This window comes from Sus scrofa, chromosome 18, assembly GCF_000003025.6.
Source record: "Sus scrofa isolate TJ Tabasco breed Duroc chromosome 18, Sscrofa11.1, whole genome shotgun sequence".
Lineage (NCBI taxonomy): Eukaryota > Metazoa > Chordata > Mammalia > Artiodactyla > Suidae > Sus > Sus scrofa.
The window spans coordinates 16,952,174-16,979,015 of NC_010460.4; the positions used below are offsets into that span (position 1 = coordinate 16,952,174).

The following is a 26,842-nucleotide window of genomic DNA, read 5'->3' on the forward strand; positions in this document are numbered from 1 at the left end:
CCTACAGAGTGGCGACAGGGAAGCGGGGCGAGGATGATCCTGCAGGATGAGGACATCACCACCAAGATTGAGAACGACTGGAAGAGACTGAATACCCTGGCACACTACCAGGTGAGGTGATGGTAGAAGCAGGGGGGGGGGGCGCGCTGGCTGACGGGGGCACCAGGTGCCTGGGAGTCTCAGTCCTTGAATAATGGGGTCGCTTTGAGGCTGTTACCAAGCCCCAAATCCACTTCTTCACCGGCGCTTTGTGGGCCCTTAGCAACCAGGGAAAGTTCAGCCAGGACTCCCTGGCCTCCTCGGAGATCTGATGCCCACTCAGCACATGCTTCCTGTGGGGCTTGGGCCAAGGTCCTGAGAAAAACCCTTTCCTGGACCATCCCTGGAGCGTCAGGCTGGGTGCTCTCCCAGGGAAGCATAAGACCAGAGGGTGCCAATGAGAAGCTGTTGCAAGGGTCTCTTGAAGAGTGAGTCCTGACATAGACCACGATTCTGTCTTTAGACGTGTCCTGTTTCATCAAAGGAAAGTTGACAGCCTCCTCGGTCCCCTGGTGGGGCAGGGATTGCCCCTGAGGACCACGTTCATCCTGGCTTGTCCTTTTCCCTGGGTTGGCAGTTTCCCTGCCTGGCCTCTTACCCGCTATTTCCCTGCAGGTGCCAGATGGTTCTGTGGTGGCTTTAGTGTCCAAGCAGGTGACAGCCTACAATGCAGTGAACAACTCCACCGTCTCCAGAACCTCGGCCAGTAAATATGGTGAGTTCACTGAATCCTTCTGGGGAACAGAGGGTGCCCTGAGCAGCTCTTGTCATGATGGCAGCACTGCTGGAAGGCGGTGGATGCCCAGGACGGGGAGTGGGGAGGGTCGTGGGGAGTCAGGCCAGCCACCGGGGAGGAATGCTGGACCAGAAAGGAAGCTCCTCGTTCTGGGCGGGGCTCTGATGCAGGAGCAGGACCTTCATCCCCCCAAAACGAGAAAAAAGTCTAACCTTTCTGAGCATCCTACAGTCTGTAAGGTGCTTTCACGTTTGTGATACTCATTATTGAACGTCAGGTTCATAATAATCAGTGAATTAAATAATTATTATTTCCCCCTATTATGCAGATTAGCAAATTATACCTCCGTTGCACAGAGGCTACATGACGTGTAAAGGTCACCCATCAGGAAGCAGTTGAGGGAAGGTGCAGAGCCGGGTCTCTGCTCCTTGGGGGCGGGGGAAAGGGTGCAGAGGTGGGCTTCTTACCAGCAGCACAGGGTCTGCAAAAACTACCCACTTCATGGGATCGTTCTGGAAAATAAATTATAAGACAAGGTAGAATGGTGCCCACGCACAGAGGGACGTTCATTTTCTTTTCCTGCTCTACTCTCATCTCACCACACTTTACATCTCAGCTAAGAAGTGGGAAGAATTTGTCCAGGCGAGAGGGAGGATGCAGGTACACAAGCGACAAGGTGATCACTCAGCTGGTCAGCTGTCATTAGGGGAGACAGGCTCCCTGCTCTCTCGGTTACTTAATTGGCCACACAGAACACATCCTGATACTTGAGATCTCTTACAAGGAAGACTGTCAAAATGGACGAGCATATATATATATATATATGTATGTATGTGTATACACACACACACATGTATATAAAAGAGGAAAGTCCCTCTGTGCATGGGTATCATTTTATGTTGTCTAATATTTATTTTCCAGAATGATCCCATGAAGTTCATAGTTTTTTCATTCCCTGTTTTGCTAGGAAGAAGGTAGTTTTTTCTATCCCTGTTTTGCTGGTAGGTTTTGTTTTGTTTTTGGCCACGCCCGTGGCATGCAAAATTCCAGGGCCAGGGATTGAACCCGAGCTGCAGCAGTGATAATGCTAAATCCTTAATCCCCTAGGCCACCAGGGAACTCCAAGCTTTTATTTTTACGAATGGAGCAGTAAGGGCTGGAGAGATGCAGGTACAGGAGGGAAGGGAATCTGAGTGGGTGGAGAAGCCCCAGAGAGTTTCCCGGAGTTGGTGGCAAAGGCAGCCTGGTTTGGGGACTCGGACTGAACCGAGGCAGGGTGGCCAGGCCTGCAAATGCAGGAAGGGTCAGAGGTGGCCTTGGCTGGAGGTGTGTTGTGAGTCATGGGTTGGAAGTGGGGTGGACTTATCCACGGGGGGTCCCTGCATTGGCAGAAAACATGATCCGGTACACGGGGAGCCCCGACAGCCTCCGCTCGCGCACACCCATGATCACCCCCGACCTGGAGAGCGGAGTCAAGATGTGGCACCTGGTGAAGAACCACGAGCACGGGGACCAGAAGGAGGGCGACCGGGGGAGCAAGATGGTGTCTGAAATCTACCTGACGCGCCTGCTGGCCACTAAGGTATGGGACTTGAGACAGCGTGCGGGGCACACGTGGATTATGGGATGGGACTTCCTCACCTCAGAGAAAGGCCGGAGCTGGCAAACACCTAGCATCCATCCCGGTGCCCCTCTGTCATCCATTGACGCAGACCCTGCTAATTAGCCCCACCTCTTCCCCAGCACAGAACCTCAGAGTCCTTCTTTTTTTTTTTTTTTTTTTTTTTTTTTTTTTTTTTTTTTGTCTTTTTGCTATTTCTTTGGGCCGCTCCCGCGGCATATGGAGGTTCCCAGGCTAGGGGTGGAATCGGAGCTGTAGCCACCGGCCTCCGCCGGAGCCACAGCAACGCGGGATCCGAGCCGCATCTGCAACCTACACCACAGCTCACGGCAACGCCGGATCGTTAACCCACTGAGCAAGGGCAGGGACCGAACCCGCAACCTCATGGTTCCTAGTCAGATTCGTTAACCACTGCGCCATGACGGGAACTCCCCTCAGAGTCCTTCTTAACCCGATGTCCCAGCATACCCCACCCAGACAGGAGGGGCGGCATGCAGCCTGAAGTCCTGATTCCATCCCTTCTCTCTTGCTTAGCTAGAGACACTGGCCGCATGTACCGTGTTCTTCTGCCTTTGCCTTCAGGAAAAATGACTTTCTCTGGGATGACTATGGAGTCTCCAGGGGTGGAAATTGGGGCTCCATCGGTGATTTTTGGGCACCATTTCCGATCCTGGTTCCGGGGACCTTTTGTGCCTGCAGTCAGTCCCTCCTTCCTGAGCCTGGCCTGGGCTCTGCTCTCTGTGGAGCCAGATGAGTCACCGTTCATTAGCCGGCGTGAATAATGCCTAAGCAGAACCAGCAGATTGTGTTTGTCTGCTCTGACCGAGGGCGTTGTTGGTTAGCATTTGCGAAAAGTGCTAAAATAACACCGCCAAAGGGTGTGAAACCAAACCTCGTTCGTTGCTGGCAGGGGAAGGCTTACTTAGGTCCAGTCATCGGTGCTGGCTCTCTTTTCCACGTGCAGGGGAAACGCAAAGCTGTGGGAGATCCATGACATCGGGCGGGGGCGCGTGCCGGCTTCAGACCTGCTGTCACCCCACTTCACCCCGGCAGGCAGGCCCGGCCCCCTGCTGGCCTCCCCTCCCCCAACCGGGAGGCCGTGCTTAAAACCCGTCCTCAGAGCCGCGTCTGCGCTTGTGCCCCCTCCGCAGGGCACGCTGCAGAAGTTCGTGGATGACCTTTTTGAGACCATCTTCAGCACGGCGCACCGGGGCTCCGCCTTGCCCTTGGCCATCAAGTACATGTTCGACTTTCTGGACGAGCAGGCTGACAAGCACGGCATCCATGACCCCCACGTCCGCCACACCTGGAAGAGCAACTGGTGAGTGAGGGGCGAGCAGAGGATGCGTCAGGGGAGGCCAGCTGGGAGGCCATGGGCTTGGGGTGAGCAGCTCAGGCCTTGGAGGGCGGAGGGTCCACCTTCCCCGCCAGGGCAGCGCACAGGCGCTCTCTCTGGGCCCTGCCTTGTCCCCTACTCTTGGTGTGCTCCCTTCCTCTCTACCCTCCGGTCCGTCCAGTCATCCTTCTTTCCTAACAATCAGTCAGTCAACAAACGTTCAACCTCGTACCAACTAAATGAAGGAAAACGAATGTGCCAGATGTCGTAGCCAGATCGCTGTCCCTTCCAGGTCATTCTGCTAGACACTGAGGTTACAAAGACCATCAGGTGTGGCTTCTGCCTCCCTGGGCTGCCAGTCAGAGACCCGAGACAGAAGGGCAGCTGTTTGGACAGAGAGGTACACGCATGTGTGCAGCTCGATCATAGGGGGCAGCATCTCACAGCCGCTCTTAAGCGGAATTTGAAGCCCACCAAGGAGTCATCTAGGCGAACAAGGAGTGTTTCTGAGAAGAGGTGGTCTTCCCTTTCTGCCAACTCCTTTCCCAAACTCCCTTTGGGGAAGAGACTTTCCCATAACTAGTGCGCTTTTGAGACCACAGAGTAAGTCCTACCTGACACTCCAGGTGTGTCACCATGGTCCCCTGTCTCCTCTAGCAGATGTCATCCCTCCCCCTCGTTTGTGTGTGCGTTGTGTTTCAGCGGGAGACTGCAAGGTCAGGCATCAGTATGCAGCTCTTGTGACGGAGTCTTGCACAAAGCTGGGACTCCATAAATATTGATGAAGATGCAGGGCCAAGATGGCCTCTATTTGAGAGTGCTACCGCAGGCAAAGCTGCCTTACATTTAGTCCCTTCAGTTCCAGAATTGCCTCCCAGGAGCTTTTCCACAGTCCCTTTGTCTCGGGGTGTTCTTCCCCAGATCATGCTTCCAAGGTAGCGGGAGCTGCTGCCCGGCATCTGCCAGCGCCCAGGACTGACCCGGCGCTGGGGATCATCCAGGCTCCCTGACCTTCAGCCCTGAGCCTCAAACCAAAACACAGATTTAGGCAGAAGTCAGCCTGTGGCACTGAAACGCTAGCGAAAGCAGGATGCCCTGGCTTCTCTCTTTCACCGGAAGAATAGTGCCGTCTCTACCAACCCTGGGAGATCAGGCAGGGACGGCGCTTTGGACCACAGAGCTGGAGAGGGGGGTTTGCTCCCACAGGCTTTCTGGGTAAGAGAAGATCTTACATCCTTGCATCGTGGTGTTCTTGCAACTTTTGTGTAACAAGACTCTTAGACCCCCCAATTCCCCTTCTAGCACAGCAACCGGAGGTGAAGCCTGTTCCCTCCTGGGACCTGGGTCTCTCCCAGGGCCCACCTCTAAGTAAAAGTGCATTGAATTCTGCCCATTGTTTGAGCATGACTCTTCAGAACTTTTCTGAGGGCATGTCTCTGACCTACCCAATCTGCTTCTCTATGCCAGTGAGTCTCGCTTCACCCCAGCTGAAGGTCAGCAGCCTTCAGAATACAAGGAATGCCCTGCCCAGAACTTATCCTTGTCCCGCAGGGGAGAGCTGAGATTTCCAAAACACCCCTCTGTGCCCTGGTGGCCTTTGATAGGTACATCCCCTGAAATGGGATCTAAACCGTTTGCTTTCAGCTATCCCTCCCGCTGGGGTAAGGCCACCTCCATGGATGTCATCATGTCCTCGGGGTGAGGGCACAACCTTCCTTCCCACCAGCTCTTCCAAGTACCAGGTGTTATGGTAAAGAACCCCAGTCCCGGAGTTCCCCTTGTGGCTCAGTGGCAACAAACCTGACTAGTATCCCTGAGAACGTGGCTTTGATCCCTGGCCCTACTCAGTGGGTTGAGGATCCAGCGTTGCCGTGAGCTGTGGTGTACGCTGCAGATGTGGCTTAGATCTGGCATTGCTATGGCTGTGGTGTAAGCTAGCAGCTGCAGCTCCAATTCAGCCCGAAGCCTGGGGACTTCCACATGCCGTGGGTGTGGCCCTAAAAAGACAAAAAAAAAACACCCAACCCAAAACCAAAAAACCTCCAGTCCCAGTGAAGGAGAGCTGGGAGTTAGGCAGCAGACAGCACTACCCACTCAGGGTCCCTCACCCAAGCACACCCCCCCACCCCGACCCGACCCGCTCAAGGCCACCTGTGCCAGAAGCAGTTAGTCTGGGAATTATGAGAGCTGCGTATTGACTTAGAGTTAATGGTCCCTGATTGTAAAGAAATTGTTTCTTTATTCCTGGCCAAAGTGGTAACACCCTCTCCCTACCCCCTTCCTCCCCACGCCCCTGCCTTTTCTCTTTTAAATAATCCTCCTGCTCATTTAGCCTGAGTGGCTGCAATCAACCGGAGATTAGTGCCACCACTAATGTTAATAATATGCTAATATTTCATTAGGCAGGAGCTGCTGTGGTTTCCCGGGTTGATTTGCCTGTCAGCACAACTGGTTGGAGGAAGGGGAGTGTTGGGGAGAAACCTCCTTGCAGCAAATATGGGCTTGCACCTTCCCTCTCTGGGTGGGACTTCCGGAAACAGGGAGATGTGGGCTGGAGAGGGCCTCGGCTGGGCAGTGTGGTTGGGGGGTCCTTCATCCGGGGCTCGGAGCCCAGCGGTCCTGGTCGCCCCTGGGCAGCTGCAGTGACCTTGACTTTCCCTGGAGGGTCACAGCTCCCTGCTCCAGCCCTTTATTCCTCCTTCTGGATTTCCCAGGATGAGACAATTTACATTGTCAGACCTCGGTGCTGCCTGTGCGGATCACTTCGTAGGAACTTAATAAATACTTGTTGATTGACTGGCAGTCTGGAATATGAGGTCTTCCTGCACGTTAGCTTTTGTTGTGTGGAAGTACTGGCTGCTGGGAGATACAGCTCATGTACAGATCTTGTTCTTGCTGGATTGATAATGTAATTCAAAAGAGCTTATGTTCTCAGAGGCAAGCCAAATATGGACGTACATTATAGCGATCAGAAACAGTGAGACAGCAACCAAAACAGCAGTAACACATCAGGGCACAGGGCAGGAGGGCAGAGGGGGAGAAATAGAGGATCCCTTGCTGGGTGCCGCCCGCTTCCTGCTCTGCATCTCCACCGGCTGGAGGAGGGAAGCCACAGAATCCGAGAGCCAGCGGAGTACAGAGCCAAGGGGCAGGTGGGCAGCTTTCGCCCGATGCCCTGGAACCCTTTCTAGCCACAGACAGATGACTTAGGGTTCCCAAACCACCCTGCACTTTGGTCTCCTCCACATCTTTGTTTAGCTGATTCCTCTTTGGCGGGACCCTCCTCTGCTTCTCCCTCCAGGCCTTATCCACCCAGGAAATAATGATGCATCTTTAAACCTGAGGCCGTTAAGCATTGTTTCCCCCATGAAGACTTTTCAGACATGGCCCTCTGCGTAGACTTTTGGGGGGGGTGCTTTTTAGGGCCACACCCATGGCATATGGAAGTTCCCAGGCTAGGGGTCAAATCAGAGCTGCAGCTTTCCGCCTACACCACAGCCACAACACCTCGGGATCCGAGTCACATCTGTGAGCTGCACCAGAGCTCACGGCAACAGCGGACCCTTAACCCCACTGAGCGAGGCCAGGGATCAACCCTAGGGATCCACCCTGCGTCCTCATGGATCCTAGTCAGGTTCGTTACCGCTGACCCACGACAGGAACTCCCAGAAGGCAGGTTTCTTACAAAGGGAAGAGGAAAGGTCTTATTCACACCGTACCCCTAGTTGCTAGTGTAGCTCCTGGTACCCAGGAGGTGCTACCTGGAAGGAAGGCGAAGGAGGAGCCCAGCGGGCAGATGAGAGGCCGGGAGTGTTGTGCACACGAGCTTGGAGATGGGAATCAGGCAGCGCCACTTGAACTGTTCAGCGCCAGGGCCCTCGCCATGTGCAATAAGCCAGTACGAACAGGCAGGGAGGAAGGGCGTGATTCTTCCAGGTCACAGTGGAGGGCAGAGACGAAGACACGAGGCCAAGGTTCCAGGCTCTTCTTTAAGGTTTGCCGACTGGATGTGCTGTGTATCTGGCACAAGGGGGGCAGCCAGCGGCATGCAGGATCAGACATCCCCCTTTCCTGTAAATCAATTATAACAGAAAAAATAAAAACCACTAAAAGAAAAAGAAAGAAATTCCCCTTTCCCGCACTGGTCATGGCTGCCCCGGACCCCAAAGCCTGGTGCTGTCAGGGCAAAGGATGAGCCCTGCCTGCAGCCCGGTCTGGCTCTGTCCAGGGCCCACCAGCGTGCACGTCCAAACGGACCCTTCATCCTTGCTGATCTGGGGTTCCCCAGAACGTGAACTGATGGCAGAGGGAAAGCCCTCCAGACCCCTTGCCTTCTGTCTTCCTCCAGAGACCCCTCCGCCTCTCCTCTGACCGTCTGCCTCTTGCCTCCACACAGCCTACCCCTGCGGTTTTGGGTGAACATGATCAAGAACCCCCAGTTCGTGTTCGACATCCACAAGAACAGCATCACCGACGCCTGCCTCTCCGTGGTGGCCCAGACCTTCATGGACTCGTGCTCCACGTCCGAGCACCGGCTGGGCAAGGACTCCCCTTCTAACAAGCTGCTCTACGCCAAGGACATCCCCAGCTACAAGAACTGGGTGGAGAGGTGGGTGCCGGGCCAGGCAGGCCCCTTGCTGCAGCAGGCAGCTTCCCTTGTGGGTGTGTATGGGGGGGCCTGTACATGGGTCCAAAGTGGGTGGGGCTTGCACACGAGTCCTGGACAACGCCCACCCCCCATAGCCTGCCGACCCGGTATTGTCAGCTGAAAGAAGAATGGGACGTGGCTAGAAGTCACCTCTGCCCTCTGCTCCCCTGCATAGAGGGCCTGGATCTGAGTGACCGAGTTACTTTCTAGGCCCAGGAAGGAAATACAGTCCCTGCTCCAATGCCCACCAAAAAAAAAAAAGAAGAAGAAAAAGAGGGGAAAAAAGCCTTCAAGGGACCCAATGACATCTTGCCACAGACAGGCTGGAGGCCTGTCCCCATCTGCCCCTGTCCATCTGGCAGTTCTTCCAGGGTCCTGTGGGGATGTCATTGTCACCCTGAATGGCTTCTCACTGTCCCAGTCTCCTGACTCTCACATGATGCGCTCTTGCCGCCCCAGGCCTTGGTGTCTTCTCGGCCATGGTGGCCCTGATCTAATTGCAGTCGCTCACAGAGCACCTGTGACAGGAGGGCCACCTGTGCCCTGCAGAGCTGGGTTCATCTGAGTACAAGGCTGACTCACGGTAAAGAAGTCATGGTCTGTCTGGACCGCAGCAGCTCCATACGCCAAGCACCTGAGTGGAAGAGCCAGCTGAAGCTCTGCTTATGTGTCACAGTAGCTCTGGAATATAAGAGGACAGGATTTATAACCTCATTTTGTGCCCATGTAGGGAAAGAAGTATACATACAGAATGGCTGGGTAATCAGTCCAAGATGACTTAAGTGGCTAAAAGGAAAGTAGAGCCCCCAATTCAGCTGACTCCCAAAATCCCTTTTCTATTATTGATGATACTTTTAGAGAGGGCCTCTGCCAACCCATATAGTGTCCGTGCGAATTAAGGAAGGTGTCCCTTCCTACCAGGGGATGTGGCCCCAAGCCAGAGTGCATGGTTTGTTGAGTGACAGGCTGGTTATCAGCCTCAATTCACCCTCTTGACCAAACACCTCTGTGCAGTGAACAACCTGCACAAGCGTCCATGGCAGTCTTGATTTTAGAAGCCCTTTCTCTTTCCAAGTAGCTTAAAGCTAAGAAACTTGGATACGAGCTCAGATTTGGTGCCTTTTGGAAGAGTCATAGAGACCAGAAATTGTTTTGTATTTGGTGACTGAGACAGAATGAACAATATTGTTTTGCTCATGGCAGAGAGAGAGTCTCCATCTTTTGACTTGAAAATTGCCTTCCCTTGTACAGGTGGCATAACCAAGAGGGGGTGGGATCCCAGCCATGTCAGTAACGTGGTTCTGCTAAAAGGGTTGCATTTTGTTTTTCTTCTTGCCCTGTTCTTTGGTCTCTCCCCACCCCTTCTTGCTGGCGCACATGGTGGGCATCCAGCCTTGGCTGTCAGAGAGAACGCTAACTCTTCTGTCTCTGGATCCGATCATGTCAGAGTCACCAAAGAAGGTCTTACCTCCCTCTGCGTTGACAGTGGCTCATTCAGACAACAGAGCTGCTAGTGGCCAGCTCTCCTATGTGGTCAGCTGGATCTTTAGCAAAGAGAGAAGAAAGGCAGCAGCTGGGCTACTGGGGACCCCTGCACTGGCACCGTGTCCCTGCGAAGGGACCTCGGGCAGGGAGGGAGAAAGCAGGCATGTGAGGGGCTGGGAGTGTGTATGAAACATCTGCATGGAGGACACGCCCCCGAACAGCCCGGTTAGTCGGAGGTGAGAGTAAGGCACTGCCAGGCTAATGGTCTCCCTTTCACTTGGTGCTAAATGAGATTTGTGCCATGCAGCTGCTGCAGGTCACGAGTAACCCCAGTCCATGTGGTTATTGCTAGCAGAGCCTTGATGGCTTCCATTCCTTAGCCCACCGGTCTCTTAGCAACCAGTGGCATTCTCAGGAAGTCCTTTCACCTGCTTGAGTCCCACTTCCTTTCTCCTCGCCTTCTGGGACGTGGGCGCAAAGGCAGAGGGGCTGGGAGGGAGCTTGGCAGGTCTGAAGCGCAAGCCCAGAGTGATCAGTTCTACTCTCCTTCCCTGAGGAGGCTGGCCTCCCAGCTCATCTGGCTGCTGGGAAGTGAAGCCCAGCAGCACGGAACTTGCTCGGGACGCCGGCCAGCCTGTTCTCCCAGCTCAGCCTGCCCGGGGCCCTCACAGCCTCCAGTTCAGAAGAACAATGATAGAACGCCCCTTTCTCGTGACCAGAGCTTGCCCACTTTTTTTTTTTTTTTTTTTTTTTTAAGTGCTGCACTTATGGAGGTTCCCAGGCTAGGGGTTGAATCAGAGCTACAGCTACCGGCCTATGCCCCAGCCACACAGGATCCGAGCCACATCTGCAACCTACACTGCAGTTCATAGCAACACCGGATCCTTAACCCACTGAGCGAGGCCAGGGATCCAACCCACATCTTCATAGATACTAGTCGGGTTCATTACTGCTGAACCACAACGGGAACTCCCAGAGCTTGCCCACTTCTGATTTTGCTGTCTGGCTGCTGTGAGCATGCAGAGGGCCCCTGCAGGGCTCCAGCTTGTGCCTCCCTGCTGTAGAGTGCCTTCTGCACACATCTGAGAAGGGCCTTCTGTCCTCGCAGCTGAGAAACTGGGTTTCCCCTGGCTGGCCTGCTCTGTAGGGGGGTGGGAAGCATGTGGATGGGAGGCCTCACTAACTGTTGTTGGTTGAGCAGCCCAAGTTGTTGTCACAACTATGCTGGCTTGTAGCTCCTAGAAGTTCTTCATCTACCCATGCCCCACCCATCCTCCCTCCCAGCCCCCTCTCATCTCCCACCATCCCCCCTCTCATCCCCCACCCTCTCCCTCCCAGCACCCTCATCCCCCACTATCCACCCTCCCATCCCCCACCCCTTCCCTCCCAGCACCCTCATCCCCTACCATCCCCCTTCCCATCCCCCAGCCCCCTCTCATCCCCCACCATCCCCCCTCCTACCCCCCTTTCTTCCAGCCCCCTCTCATCCCCATCCACCCCTCTCCCTCCCAGCCCCCTCTCATCCCCCATCCCCCTCCCATCCCGCACACACCCTCCCTCCCAGCCCCCTCATCCCCCACCATCTTCCCTCCCAGCCTCTCTCATCCCCCACCATACCCACTCCCATTCCCCACCCTCCTCCCTCCCAGCCCCCTCCCATCCCCCACCCCCTCCCTCCCAGTCCCCTCTCATCCCCCACCATCCCCCTCCCATCCCCATCACCCTCTCTCCCAGCCCCCTCTCATCCCCCACCATCCCCAAGCCCCCCCTCATCCCCCACCATCCCCCTCCCATCCCCATCCCTCTCCCTCCCAGCCCCCTCTCATCCCCCACCATCCCCCAGCCCCCTCTCATCCCCCACCATCCCCCAGCCCCCTCTCATCCCCCACCATCCCCCTCCCATCCCCAGCCCCTTCTCATCCCCCACCATCCCCCCGCCCATTCTCTCATGCATCCTCCCTCCCTTCCTTCTCCTTGTCCTCTCATCCAGCCTCCCATCCCATTCCTGCCTCCAAATACCTTGCAATGCCAGTAGTCGGTGGCCCCACTGTCTGGTCTTTACCGCCTCCATCCAAGTATTAGAGCACTTGCTCATGGCCACCTCTAGAGAAAGGAGGGAGAACCTCTTGGTTCCCCAGTAGTAACCAACTCACCTTATAGAGCAGAACTCAAGTGTTGTCACCAGACCGGTGTGTCACGACAGTGTTGTCACCAGACTTGCATGGAATGATCAGCAGTCATTTCTACTTCGTTGCCAATAGTAGTAACATTTTCATCTTAGGTAGTGGCTTCCTTTCAGTTGGAATTAACCCTATGGCACCATTAGGCTCCCTCACTCGCAGTCACAGGCTTTCCAGAAAGAGTGAGTGAAGCTGCGCCCCTGGGAATCAGACCAGGGCATGCCACATGTTGGGATGCCATTTATCACACATATCACACATGAAAAAGGTTAAGAATTTTAAATATTTTTTAAAAACCTCCTAAGGAAGCCATCTATTCAAAATATAAAACTGTAGCAATTCACCTCGGGAACAACACTGGAGGCGAAATCTGGACATTTCATTAACATATTCATTAATCCGGAGCTCCTGTTGTGGCTCAGCGGAAACGAACGGACCAGACTAGTATCCATGAGGACAAAGATTCGATCCCTGGCCTTGCTCAGTGGGTTAAGGATCCGGTGTTGCCATGAGCTGTGGTGTAGGTCACAGACGTGGCTCGGATCTGGCATTGCTGTTGCTGTGGTATAGACTGGCAGCTGTAGCTCTGATTTGACCCCTAGCCTGGGAAGCTCCATATGCTATGGGTCTGGTCCTAAAAAAGCAAAAGAAAAAAATCTTTAATCCATTGGCCAAGCATTTATGGTGTCCATCATGGCACACTGCACACTTGACCCTCCCTTGTGGCTCTCGTGGCTGAGGAGGACGCACAGACGGGCCCTCAGCAAGCCCATCAGCTGTACCAGGGGGAGCTCAGAGAGGGAGGGCCTGGTTCTGCTGGGCCTTGGGAGGTCAGTGAAGGATGCACAGAGGAGACTTTGGTGCAGGGCCTGGAAGGGCCAGTATCTGCACATCAGAGCATCAGGCTCTTGATGTCTTTCATGTCTGCACCTTCATCCTTGAGGTGCTCGAAGGGACGACAGGACCTCGTTCTTCTCGAAGGCTCAGGGCATGAGAGGCTCCCTTCTCGATCACTAGGGCCATCCTGAAGGCAGAGCTGGGGTGCTCACCGTCACACACTGGGCCCACCTCATGGAAGCCCCATGACGGTAAAACACCGCAGACCGATCAGCAGCAGAGAATCCAGCCCTTGGGGGCCCTTCCCTTTAGAGCAGCTCCTGGGGACCAGTGTCAGGACCGCAGTGGTGCTGGCACCCCACCTGAGCAAGCACAGCAAAGACAGCTGGGTGAGGCCAATGGTGGGACCCAGACCTCAGTGGGCCAGGCCTTGGTCAGGTCGAGGTGGGTCAGAATGGACTTTCAGAGCACTAGTCCCTTCTGGAGCAGGACTCACCTGTAGGAAGGTATCCCATGGGAGCAAGTTCAAGTACAGGAGCCCAGGCTGACCTTTCCCTTCCTCACCGCACAGCCAGCTGATAAGAACACTTGTGTGAAGTTCACTGATGGGGTGTAATTGCATTCTTCACAGTCACTGCGGCTGCTCAGCGGCAGAGCCCAGTGCCAAGCCCAGCAGACCAGGAGCTCAGGAGAAAGCAGGTGGGCGCACAGCGCAGAGATGCCAGAGCAGGGACCCCTGTCAGGCTCAAGGGGTCCCACAGGGGTGAGGGGTTGCACAGAGCCCTGGAGAGGAGCGAGAAGAGGTCAAAGCAAGGACAACAGAGAGGACGGACCCACTTAGTCCCGGGCAGGGCTGGGGATGAGGACAAGCTGAAGGTCAGCCAGACCTCAAGCCCCCCACTCAGGCAGGAGGTTGAGTTGTCCAAGGCCACTCAGCTCAGCCATTTAGAACTTGCTGAAGATGAGGACGTGTGGTGGAGCCACCCGTGGGCTCATGAGTGGCACTGTGTACCCGTCCCATCTGGCTCCCTCTGCACACAGACAGCAGAGGGGAGACAGGCTGCCTGGTGGGGATCTGACCTCATTGTGAGAGGGGCCAACGCAGACAGAGAACATCCAGGCGGACCACCCACCGCCATTACGAGAGGTGAGAGGCGAGACCCCTGCCCGTCCCACTCCACTCTCAGCCCCACGCCACCCCCTCCTCCTTCTCACACACAGACTCACTAGAAAGTCTATCCTCTTTGGCAGAATGGACTGGGCTTTTAATGCCCTGCTCCAGGACAGAGGGCTGGGCATCTGCTGTTTGGGGGGAGACAGGGGTCCTAGCCTGGGCCTTCGGGTGCCTCAGGGACCGTAAGGGTCACAGTAGGAGCCCTGATGCTATCTGCAAATAGCCTGGCGGAGCCGTCTACCTACCTGTGAAGCTCTATGAGTGGCTAATGGAAACAGCAGGAGCTTCTGCTTCGGAAGACAAATCATGTCCTATCAGGGGGAGCCTGGGGTTTTCCTCCCCGTCAGGGGCTCTGACCCCCCGTGGTGACAGAGTGGGACTGTCTGGCTGCTGGTCATGGGCAGCGAGGGGGGTCATTGGTTCATTTTTTCCCTCTATGACTTGTGAACATAACCCTTTACCTGACGAGTGTATTCTGCTCCATAGGCCTGGGCTTGAGAGGGGACAATGGCACAAATCTCCCTGGGAGCAGCAAGGACAGGGCCGCCGATAGCACCCCTGGGTCTCCACTGTCAATGGGACACTGCACTTACTCCCTTCCAGAAAGAGTGGCCAGGAATCGAATCTCTCACTGGAACTTTTGTATCGGGAATGTCGTTCCCCAGAACCCCGAGGAGCCTCAGGACATCTGGGGTGGGATCCCGGCCTGGAAGAGAGGGGCTCTCCTGGGATGGAGCAAAGGCGCCAGCATGAAACAGGACAAGGAGCTGAGGGGCCTGAGGGCTCTGGAGGTGGGGGAGGGGGGAGGACCACGCATGGAAAGAAGGTTGCGAAGGAAGGCGGATCAAATGAGAGCGGGGGTGGCACGGCCTCTGCGCAGCGCTCGCTGTGGCTCGAGCAGGGAAGCCAGCCCAGCCCCTGCCAGCCTGGACAGATGCTCTGAACATCTGGCACAAACTGAAAGCTCATTCCAATGCAGGCCCTTGAGTGCGATGGCTGGAGAGGCACACAGGTGCCACGTCGGCTAACCTGTCACCCAACTCCTGGGCACTGGTGGGGAGAGGTGGAGGTGGGGCAACGGGCATAGGACTGATGGATTCATGGTTGGTGCAGTGAGGGGTGCTGGTGGGAGAGGCACGGGGCCAGGGTCCAGGGTGAGAAACAGAGCCTCTGAGAATGCCCCCTGTGCTTACCTGATCGAGCCTTGAGTTCTGCAAACCCAGAGCCTGTCATTGTCACCTGCATTTGTGCAGGTGAGAGTGAGTGAGTGGCTCTCCTAGAACTTTGTGCCCCAGCTGCCTCACCCCAGTCCCCACCCTGGCGACTGTCCCCACCACTGTCGTCCATTCTAAGTCATCAGGCTCGCTCTCCCCAGCATTGATGCCACAAGCATTCAGTGTGGGCTGAGCTGGGACACCGCAAAGGCTCCTGGGCGTGCTGCTTAACGGCCTGATGTTCCCCTGGTCTCTTTCATGTAACCCACAGCCTAAAACGCCTGGGAGAGAGTGGCTGTCTTCAGGGACACGGGGGCCCTTCGGTTCCTCATTAGGAAACGACACAACTCCCCTCTGGTGGGGGAGCTGGGGTGTGCTGCATAAAATGTCAAATAGCAGAAATTAAAAATGTAAATGTTGGCATCTCATTAGCCAGTTGACAGGAGTGCACAGCTGCAAGTGACAGTGACTGATTGCCTTCTGCCAGCCTCTCCCCGCAAGCGGCCCCCGGCCCCACCCTGCTCCTGGTGAACCCTCAGAGAGGGCAGAGCAAGTGCTTAGGAGAGCCTTCGGGCCCCGTGGAGGGGACTTCTTGCATCTGTGGAAGCAGGTGTTAGAAGGACGCGAGAGGCAGACCGGACCACTTTTGCGGGAAGCCAGGAGCAAAACCAGGACAGGGCACAGCCCCTCCTTCCTCCTGTAGCTGGGTCAGGAGGCGCTCCCAGGGCCGGACCCAGAAGCCCAGCCTGGAGAGAGCCTGCCGTGGTCCCCAGGGGGTCACGCACACGCATCCGCTGGCCCAGACCCAGTGCTTGGAGGTTCCGCCTCTTGCCTGCTCCACACACACGGCTCCCCCCCCCCCCCATCCTTTGGCAGGTACTACTCAGACATCGGGAAGATGCCGGCCATCAGCGACCAGGACATGAACGCGTACCTGGCTGAGCAGTCCCGGATGCACATGAATGAGTTCAACACCATGAGCGCGCTCTCCGAGATCTTCTCCTACGTGGGCAAGTACAGCGAGGAGGTGAGCCCTGCCCTGCTCGGGGGCCCGCTGCAAGGAACTGGCCGGAGACCCAGAAACCCCTGCCCACAGCAGCCCCTGTGCCAAGAGCACCACTCCGGACACCCCCCCCCCCCCCCCCCGCCAGGGAAACTCATGACCACCCAGGACTCGAGGGCTGTGCTCCAAAGACTCGGGCACTAGAAATGTGCCAGTCTATAAATTCTGCATCAATCCCGGTTTTTTTCAGATACATAGATGAGGTATCTCTTTCTTTTTTCTTTTTTTTCTTTCTTGCAGTTCTCTCTCCTTTATTTTTTCCATTTCTCTCTCTGATCTAATTCTCTTTAAATAAGCAGCTCCCCATTCTGATAGACAGGTCCTAAGGAATGGAATGGAATGGAGTAGAACAGAATAAGGATAGGATAGGATAGGATAGGATAGAATCAATCAGGACAGAATAAATACAGATCAGAGTAGAATGGAGCCTGTTTTAGTTGCTGCCTTCCTTCCCTAGTTAAGAAACCTCACCGGGGTCATTGCCCCTGCAGACGCTGCCTTCTTTCCGGCCAGCACAAAGGTGCCTGTGGGAGTCTTCTTGGTCATCCTGGTATAGACCAAGTGGGTTCAGAATCCAGACTCCTCATGTCTGAGCAGCAGCACAGCCACCCTCTGTGAGTGGCATCTAGTAACAGGAGCTGAAGCCAGTGCCCTGGGTCCTCAGCTTCTTCCCAGCCTTGTGCCCAGGGAGTGTCCAGGAACCCCAAGGTAAGGAAGGAGCCCCAGCAGGCCCTGGGGACTGGGGTTCACAAGCCGTGATCAGCATGATGCTGTGAACCTCAGGGAAGGGAAAATAAGCGGTGGGTCCTTTAAGGGAGGGACCCCGAAGCTCACCTGCAGGCCAGTGCTGGTCCAGGGCATCTTCCATCTGTCCGTGGCCACGTGAGCAGTAAAGAGGACGTAGAGCAGGCCATTGTCTGCATGCCACTGTCTCATCTTGGAAAGGACTGTCCCTTAGTCTGCAAATATACTGATCTACTGTTGACATTTAAATGTCCCATCTTTATGGAATACTGGGGCTGGTAATTGGTGGTTCTTGGCCAGCTAAGAAGTTAGCAACTCTAGGGAATTCCCATTGTGGCTCAGCGGTGGGGACCCACTGTTGTCTCCTTGAGGATGCAGGTTTGATCCCTGGCCTCAATCAGTAGATTAAGGATCTGGCGTGGCTTCAAGATACAACGTAGGTCACAGATGCGGCTAGGATCCCGAGTTGCTGTGGCTGTGGTGTAGGCTGGCAGCTGCAGCTCTGACTCGACCCCTAGCCTGGGAACATCCACATGCTATAAAAAAGAAAAAGAAAAAAGTTAGTAACTCTATCTTGGTCTACCCAGTTAAAAATAGATTAACTGGGCCAGGAAACCCAAAAGCTCTGGGAGCCACTCCTCAAGCCTTCAGCCTGCTCTTCTTTCCTGCCCTCCCCTCCCTGCTCCCTGACACCCCAGCACCTGCAGATACCACCCCGTCTCTCAACCTCCCCGCCTGGAGCAAGCACTGTGTGATGAGCACGCACGTGTGATAAGCACCTTTATCCTCTCCTGGAGCGGCCCAGGGAGGGGTCATGGTGCCCACACTTTATAGATGAGGAAGAGAGCGTTCAGAGAGCTTCCATGTTTGCCCCCCATCACCCAGCTAGAAACTGGGGGAGCCATAATTCAATCCTCCAACTCCTGAGGCTGAGCCAAATTCCAGCACACTTGTCTTCATGGGCCCACAGTCGCTCCCTGCCGTTGTCCTCTGCCAGCCACCTGCCAATCTCCGCGGAGGCTGTGGTCAACCCTGTTGTTAGGTGTCCCGTGACCATAAAGCTTAGACATAACTCTTCGAGGGTTATTTATTTTTTAACTGGCAAAACAAAGCCAAAACACTTTCTAAATGTGGACTTTCAGGCCTTGGGTTGCGGATGGGGGAAATGTGCCTTTTTCACAAGGGGGTGGGGTGGGATGTCTTGACATCATGAAGTCCCACTCACCCTGAGACACTGAGCATCATGCTTTCCAATGGGAGTGGACCTGCCTGCCGTTTCACCTGTAGGTGACTGCAGCATCTTGGCCCAGGGATGCTCCGTCCACTCTCAGCTGTGTTACGTGGGCAGTGGAATGGACACGTGTGTTCAAACACACCAATGGGTGGGCTGGCATCCTGGGCTCACTGACACCTGGGCACCCACAAGTTTGTTCCCCACGCCCGAGAACCCCCGCCCCATCACCCAGGCCGCCTACCTCCCTAGCAATGGACAGCCTCACCTGCACACGTCTCCCCAAACCTCTGACCACACCCCCCGCCTCTGTGGCCCCTAAGAACACAGACCTTGCCCGCAAGCTCGTAACCGCCGCATTCTTGGCTCTTCAAACAGATCCTCGGACCCCTGGACCACGATGACCAGTGTGGGAAGCAGAAACTGGCCTACAAACTAGAACAAGTCATAACCCTCATGAGCTTAGACAGCTGAGAACCGTCCTTCCAGGGTCCCCTGGAGGGAGGGACACACCAAGCCGTGCCTCAGTCTAGATTATCATCTTTACCAAGTGCAAGTTCCGACTGGCGTCAGGAGCCCCCCTGAGCAGCGCTGTCTCCCACCCCCCGCCGCCTGTTTCTGGCTCCCCCCTGCTTTCTGGATCCCCTCTCTTTCAGTTGCTCTGCCAACGGGATTGAACCAAGCCACCGACCCTCAGTAAGTGCCGTTAGTGAGGGACCTGGCCGGGAGACAACAGAGGGCGCTCTTTCCCAGCGGACCCTGCGCATCCGCAGTGGGGCTGAATCCGGAGCCCTGGACGAAGGACGTTTCTGTGCTGCTACGTCACCTGCCGCTTGCTGACGGCCCCACACTGGTCTGAACCATGGCCTGGGAAGAGGCAGGGGGCTCAGCCTCACCTTCACTGGGACAACGTCGCCTGGCCCATGGTTCCGCTGCTGGGGGCCTGGTCCCTTTGCAGCCAGGAGAAGAAAGTCTCCTGCTCGTGGCTGGAGTGGGGGTGTGAGGCGTGGAGCCACCTCTCACTTGATGGGTGGGCATCCAGAGGCCTCCTTGTCCCCTTCCCATCTTCATGGAGCCCTTCCAAGTGCCCAGTGGGCCCAGCCTACCCGGTCTCCTTCCCGCCTGCAGAAGACCAGACCGAAAGAATGACCAGACGGAAAGAAGGGCAGTTACATCCCAACCTCCCAGTCTGGCTCCTGGTGGCAGAAGTGTAACCCGGAGGGGGAGAAAAGAGAAGGGAGCTGCATCCACTCTGGAGGCAGAATTGGTAGCTTTCCATGCAGCCCCACATGCAAACGAATCACGGCCACGGGCAGAGGTCTGATCCATCGCAGATCCCCAAGTGCCACGTGCCACAGCTCCATCCTTAGTCCTCGCTCATCGGGGTCAAGGTAACATGCAGAGCGCGTCCAGGAGATTCTACCTCCAGCTGTCTCCGTGGCCCCACCCCTGCCGTCCTTGCTGAGGGCGCTATCGAAGCCTCGCCCCTAGCTCCCTGCAGTGTCTGGTGCTGTGGCTATGCAGACAACTTTGTCACTGGACGGTTCAAACCTCCTTGAGAGGAATTATTTCATCAACGTCGCAGCTGTCTCCTGTCACTCTCCTCCCTAACCTCTTTGGCCGTCGTCCGTGAAAGAAACACACACACGAGCCCAGCCTCGCAGAAACAAACCAAAATGCCAGCCAAACTCAGCCCCTGGTTCGTCATGTTCGAGCAGGACTGAAGAATCAAGAGGAAGGACCTGGCCAGAAAGGGAAGAGGGACATACAACTGACCTTGGCCCTGGCATCTGTCTCTCCATCAGTCCATCTATGGCTGTGTCGTTTTCGCCAGCCGGGCAAATGTGTGCTCACACATGCGTCCTAGGTGAGCAGGGGCTCTGGTGAGAGATGGTCCGATGGACAGCCACGGAAACCTGAAACCTTGAAGGGACCTTAGATGCCACCTCCCTCCGTGGTCCAGTCTCCACCAAAGACTCGCTCCTGACAGCCCCGGTGTCGACTTGGGCATTGTCTGAGGCGGGGCTAGGAAGGAGGGTTCCACAGTCTTGCCTTCACTCCCCAAGTACGAGACCTCCTCCCTGCCACCCGCTCAGAAGGGACCCCGCGTGGAAAGAGGAAGGAAGCACAGAATTTCCAGCATCCTGAACTCAAAGAATGCTCGCCGCGTCGGATAGGCATAGCTGTGCGTGCGTGCATGTGAGCTCATGTGCACACACCTGTGTGTGTGCATGTGTGTGCGTGAGTGGGTGCGTTTTTGTGTGTGTGTATCTGCTGCCCCAGGAGTAGGCAGAGAGCTCAGAAAGATTTCTCGTCCTACTAGAGGGATGTGCAGCGTCTCCCTCCTGTGCCCCGCTCACCATTCCTTCGGCACCTTTGCGACATTTCAACTCTTGTTTCCTGTGCTGAGCGCCGGGGGTGAGGTCACCGTCCATAGGAAATCAGGGTGGTCACTGGCCAAGGGAAGCCTGCGCTGGGCGGTTGGTGACACAGGGCAGGGCGTGAGGTGGCCTCGAGGAGAAACCCCAACAACTGGAAGAGAAGCATGAGAAAGATGCGTGTCAGGGGGGAAAACATAACCAAAGGTTTGGGCAGACGAAGCGCCAGGTGGAGAAGCACGGACCTTCTACCCTGGATCGTTTGCTTTTCTCCCCAGAAGCCACAAGCCCTGCCGGCCGGGAAGGAAGCACGTGGCCGGGAGGCGGGCTGTGGAGGCACCTTGGCCGTGAAAATATTTTTGCACATGTGAGGGGTTGGGGAGGAGAAAGACACAAACATATTTAACACAGATGTGCTGAATGGAAGCTGTGTGTGTAAGTGCGTCTTGATTTATTTTTTAAGTTTTGCACAGTTAGAGGGAAAAAAATGAACGAGCAGAAAAAAGAAAAAGACATCACGGTTCTGCTGAAACTTTTCTTTTTTTTTTACCGTATTATTATTATTGTTATTGTTTTCTTTGTCGGTACAAAACTACCCCCCCCCCCCATGTTTTTGTTGTAAGAGAAACGTCAAACACCTCAGAAATGTCAGGAAGAAAGAGGGGAGGAGGCTGGAGATGTTTCCATGCCCTCCTCATTTCTCGTGGGGGGCTGGCTTTATATTAATTGTTGGGGCTGGACTTTGCTGTGGCCCCTGGGAAATGGAGAAACGGGATAGGGTCACACCAGAGCCCCAACCCAATTTGCCCCATAAGAGCCGTCTCTCCTTTAACTGTTTGTTTTCTGTTTCTTTGCTTTGGATTCTTGGTGCCTGTGTGATAATGTTTCAGAGTAAAGACAAAGCAGCATTGTCAAAAAGCCGCTCTTTCCCCCAGCTCTTCTTTCCAAACCTCTCCTTGGAGTCCCCAGCCTCCTCCTGGCAGGCCAGAGACCCAGGCTGGCCAGCATGTGCCAGAGAAGGGCCCTGGGCAGGCTGTGTCCTGCGGGAGGGCGGTCTCTGCAAACCCCTCCCTGTCACGGTTCATGTGCAGGGTCACGGTTCATGTGCAGGGTCATGGTTCTGTTGAAGGTGGGACCTTTATCTGACTCCTTGAGTCCTAGGCAGAGAGCAGGGGCGAAAAGGCCCTCTCTTCTCAACCTCCCTTTCACCCCCTCTCTTCCACTCTTCGCCCCTCAAGGCCATGTGGGTCCAAAATGGTACCAGGAGATCACATCGTCCAAATAACTGCCCTGGGCTGGGCAGGGAGCTTGAAAGTTGGAAGGAGATGATGGGACGACGCCAGAGGTGGCCAGAGGCAGGGAGAACTTTGCAACGTCCCGGATTTAAGGGACTGGGTAGAGAGATGCTGGGGAAGTGAGCTGCAGACGGGTCATCTCTCCTGAGGAGCACACATCTCCCCAGGAATGGGCTTTGCCATTCCTGGTCCTTCCATGGAGACGCTGACATTTCTCGGTAGCTGCACATAGCTCCATGAAGTGACGATGGCTACGTGTCGGTTACTTCCTCAGGACAGTATTTTTTTCTTGCCTTCTTGTTTTAATGTGGTTTTGAAATTGGGGACCCAGGATGACCTCGGTATCCCAGAGGCTCACACCCAGAGCCAGCCCTGGAGCTTCCTTCTCGTGAGCCTGCAGGCTGGGGAAGGAGGCCAGAGATGCTTGAGAGAGAAGTCAATCCAAGCAAATCCCAGCGTTTGAGACAGGCTGTCCAGGACTGTGCCCAAGGGTGAGGTCCCTGCTGCCCCCTCCCAGTCCGGGGTGAATGTCCATGTGCCGTCTATCCCAGCACTGAACCCCCTTTCCCACGCCCAGGCCCTCAGGCTCTTGTCCTCTTTGCATGTCTGGCTCCTGAGTGTGCCCCTCCCCCAGCAGAGCGGAGTGGGGACAAGCACCCCTGGTCCCTCTTGCCCACCTCCTGCACGTGTAGCCTCTGCCCCAAGGCCATGTATCCGCTAGAATTCAGGAGCTGCTCAGTCCCGCCCTGGACCACCCCTCGCCCCCTCCCGCTCGCCAAAGCTGTCTTGCTGAGTGCTCAGGGGTCCCTGGTCCCTCCAGGGCCTGGGGGGGGAGGGTCCCCCGCATCAGAGAAGCCACAAGCAGTCGTTTCCCAAATGACCTCCAGTCTACCAGGCAAGTCTTGATGATGTTTCCAGAATCCTGAACAACCCCTGGCTCCGACCTTAAAGGGAAAGAAAGCCCGCTCTCCATCTGTCTCCTCTCTTAGGACCAAGGGGCGCTGCCTTTGGCTTCCCAGGATGCCAAGTCAAATACTTAACCTAGTGAAGGTTAAGGTTAATCACTGTTCATCAAGAACAAACGTTCCTGCCTCAGAGAGCCGAGGAGGTCCCTGGAAGGCAAGCGGCCGTGGGGGCCCTCCCCCGGCAGAAGGCCTGTGGACACTCGTTTCTTGGCCCTGGACCGCGGCCCTTCCGGGAAGGGGCCGCCCCCTCGAGAATCCCAGCGCGGGTCTCTGAGAGGCGTTTCCGCGGATGAAAACCTCCAGGTACCCGCGTCCCCCGCTGTGACCCCAGCGGACCCCGCCCCAGGCAGATCCCAGCTCCTTCCTGGCCTTTCCTCTTCCCTCTATTTGACTTGGCATCCTGCCCTCTCGTTCCTGTCCTCAAGACGCTTCCGTCAGCTCCCCGCCCCCATCAGCTCTTAGGACAGACCACTAAGGGCCCCTGTCCCCTCAGCCCTGCCCTTAGTCTTTAAACTGTAGGTGGGCTGTTTATTTGGAGTTTGTAGTTGGCTATTTTTTGTTTTTGCATTTGAAGAGTTCGGAGGAGGGAGCCCCGGGTGGAGGGGGGCATGTAAAGTCCAAATACGCGGGGACGGTGGGCGGGAAACCCTTTACCTGCGACTTTCAAGGGGATGAGGAGAAACTGGAGGCCGAGGGATGGGGGGGGGGGTCCTCCAATTGTTAAAAAAGGGGTCAGGACAACCCTCGGTGTGACCTTCCCCTGCTGGGGCAGCACCCTCTGTGGCTGCTAGTATTCCGGGCGCTTCCTTTGCACCTTTGCTGGCTGGAGCCCAGGGCGCTACCCCAGCTCCCCCCCGCATCCTTCGCCCCCCCCTCACACCCCCACCCCCACCCCCACTGCGTAGCAAGCAGTCATCTCACAGAGTGGGAGGCCGAGGTGACTGAAGAGGCTGCTCCTGGGGGAGGCCGAGGCTGTGGAGCCCCTTCTCCTGGTGCTGAAACGCTGACCCATCCTCCCATTCGGAAAAGAATCTCTGCAGAAAAATTTCAGACATTCAGGAGCGACCTTCCTATTCAACTGCAAATCTTTGCTCCCCAATAAAATTATTTTTTATTAAGGTGAGGAGCCACCTTTACAAATGTAGAGGATGTTTGGCTGTGCAAGTAACACACGCTCATTAGAGTCCCATTTAAATTCCTCGCATAGACCAGTGGCTACTCTAAATCAAAACCAAACCAAACCAAGCAAAATCCCTATGAATGAAAAGACTTCTGTAGGTAGGCTGGAGGTGGGGGAGGGCCGTGGACCTTGGTCAGACCAGCCCACCTGCCCTCCACTCTACCCCCTTTCACAGTCTCCCCAGGCCGCCCCTGGGGTCGCTGAATCCTACAGCCTCCCCCTAGAGGCAGCGGGGAGACCCCGTTAGGGATTTTTCACCGAGGGCCCCTCTCTTGAGAAGGCAGCCACTCGTGGCACATAGGTCCATGCAACCCATCTTGCACCAGTTTCTTTCTCTGGAATGAGAACTTTTGTTGGTTATCTTTGATCTTACAACTCAAGCTCCCTGACAAGAGTAAAATTCAGAACAGAAGACACAGTTGAAGAGCAAGGCAAAGGACACTTAAGAAACTGAGCCCCCCCCCCACGCCCCGGCCACTTGACCACACAGGACTGTTGACTGCAGTACAGGAGCCTGACCAAGACGGTGTCCGCGTCCTCGTGTCTCCTCCTTCCCTCTTCTTGCCCTGATGTTCCCGCCAGCTTGTTGGCTCGTTAAACCTTCCGTTCTTTCAACAGAAAAGCTAGTATACCTCAAAGAATCGTGTTTCCATTTGGAAACCATGACGTTGTGTTTTAGGCCCTCCTTCATCACACCCTGCCTGGGCCTGGCGTCCTTGAGGCCGGAGGCCCTGGTTTAGTCGTGTTTTGGCTGCGCTGACCAAGAACGAGAACCCCAGGCCCTGAGATGGGAAGGAAGGATTGGAGGCCTCCGCCCTCCTCCCCACTTTAGCTTGTAGAGACCAGCCTATCTCTTTCAGCAAGGTCCTGCCAAGTTACCATAGCAACCAGCAACTCCAGGGTACCACAACAGATAATGGCTCAGTGAGCCCAGGGGTGGGGGGAGAGGAGTCTGGCCGGGTCAGATGACCCAGAGTTAAGTCTCAAACACTTAGAGAGGAGAGGAGGGACAGGAAAGGATCAATAGGTGGCTTAAGGAACAGGCAGGGGCCTCTGAGTCTTAGAGAGAGGCCACTGAAGGCGGCAGAGCGGTCATTCTTGCGCCTGTCACCCACTCCCAGCCCCCGCCCACTTCCTGTTTCCATAACATTCCCACCTTGAACATGACCCTTTGATAGAAACAAAGCAAACCATATCTTTAGACAACAGTGTTATAAGGAGCCTCAAAGATAGTGGATGAAATCTAGGAGAGGAAGAGGGTCGTCTGGTTTTGATTTTTAAAGAAGAGTATCTGAGTAAGAGTTTAAAAAAAAAAGATTAAAAAAAGTTTTTAAAAAGGAAACCTATGCTGTTTAAATTGGAGCCCAGTTGTAACTTGGTAAAGGCAAGCTTCTGTACCTTTGTTATAATTAATTGTATACCTGTGTATGTAAATATAAGGCATTCCTATTTTGCAGTTCAGAACAAAAAAAAAACCTATTTGTAATATAGAATAAAGTTTATTAAAAAATAATAAAAATGAGGTTTGGGATTTGAGTCTTTACGTGTCTGGCTGGGATCAGGGAGGGGGAGGCTGGGCCAGAAGCAGGTGGTGGTGGCGGCGGCAGCCTCTGTGGTGTAGAAATAAAGCACTTTTTTCCTCCAGCTACATGCTGTCTGAACTCCACCACCAGAGACAGCCTTTTACGAAAGGCTCTGTCCTCAGCTACAAAGCAGGGGTCGCAGGAGGCGATAACCCTGCAAAGCGGGGGAAAGCAAACACTCCCAGTCAATGCCGTCCGCAGACACCACTTTAGTGCAGAGCGGATCGGCCTCCGAATCTCTCTCAACACAGCCCTCCAGGCACACGCTCCGGAGGGAAGGCGAGGATTACCTCCCCTGCTTCGAGTCTTCTCGGCAAGCTACTCCCAAGCGCAAATGATCTTACCGGTCCCCTTCCCCCCATTTTGATAGAAGGAGGAGACCTTGAACCCCGTTGGACCTCTGGGATAGAAATGGGGTATATGGAGAAGAAAATGAAGAGGGTGGCGGTGGAGGTGGGGGAAGGGAAGAAAACAACCCGTCCACCTGCGCTCACATCCTTCTATGGTCCATGCCGTGGCTCAGAGGTGGGTGAGGGGAAAGGGAAGGAGATGCAGGTGGTGCAGCATAAGTACCAGCCTGGGTCCAGGAAGTCTGTGTCCTCTGCTGCCCTAAATCTCAGGTCAGCGGATGGAAGGGGTTGGGCTGGATGTCACCATGAAATTCCAATTTTCTTTCTTTTCTTTTCTTCCTTTCTTTCTTTCTTTTCTTCCTTCCTTCCTTCCTTCCCTTTCTTTCTTTTTGCTTTTTAGCGCCACACTTGCAGCATATGGAAGTTCCCAGGCTAGGAGTCGAATCAGAGCTGTAGCTTCCAGCCTACGCCACAGCCACCACAATACCAGATCTGAGCCGCATCTGCCACCTACACCACAGCTCACAGCAACACCAGATCCTTAAGCCACTGAGAAAGGCCAGAGCTTGACCCCGCAACCCCATGGACACTCATCAGGTTCATTACCGCTAAGCCACAACGGGAACTCCCCCAATGTTATTATTATTCAAATTGAAAATCATGAGAAAAGAGAATCGAAAAGGAAGCAAGCAGACAGATGAACCTTCAGGAATCTGAAACTCCTCTATCTCTCTGCCGTATCCCAACCACCAAACCTGAGGCTCCTGGGCATGAGTAACCTCA

General features: G+C 55.1%; 1 protein-coding gene and 1 long non-coding RNA gene across 7 annotated transcripts in view; one reads left to right on the top strand and one right to left on the bottom strand.

Annotated features, from left to right (window-relative positions):
* PLXNA4 (plexin A4) overlaps window positions 1-25,648 on the top strand; it is a 502,572-nt gene extending 476,924 nt beyond the window's left edge. For all 5 annotated transcript variants that reach the window (XM_021078941.1, XM_021078938.1, XM_021078940.1 and 2 more), the window contains 7 exons: window positions 8-111; window positions 655-754; window positions 2,167-2,357; window positions 3,548-3,717; window positions 8,129-8,341; window positions 16,147-16,297; window positions 18,687-25,648. In XM_021078941.1, coding sequence (XP_020934600.1) covers window positions 8-111; window positions 655-754; window positions 2,167-2,357; window positions 3,548-3,717; window positions 8,129-8,341; window positions 16,147-16,297; window positions 18,687-18,782 — 1,025 coding nt within the window. In that variant the 3' untranslated portion in view covers window positions 18,783-25,648. The remainder of the gene's footprint in view (window positions 1-7; window positions 112-654; window positions 755-2,166; window positions 2,358-3,547; window positions 3,718-8,128; window positions 8,342-16,146; window positions 16,298-18,686) is intronic.
* On the bottom strand, window positions 7,364-16,124 carry LOC110257574. Of its 2 annotated transcripts, XR_002340374.1 has the most exons (4): window positions 11,885-16,124; window positions 9,849-9,924; window positions 8,963-9,061; window positions 7,364-7,803 (listed from the first exon to the last, which is right to left on the bottom strand). It is a non-coding gene; the product is annotated as an uncharacterized LOC110257574 (long non-coding RNA). The 2 variants fall into 2 exon arrangements; XR_002340373.1 differs by having other exon boundaries at window positions 8,963-9,924.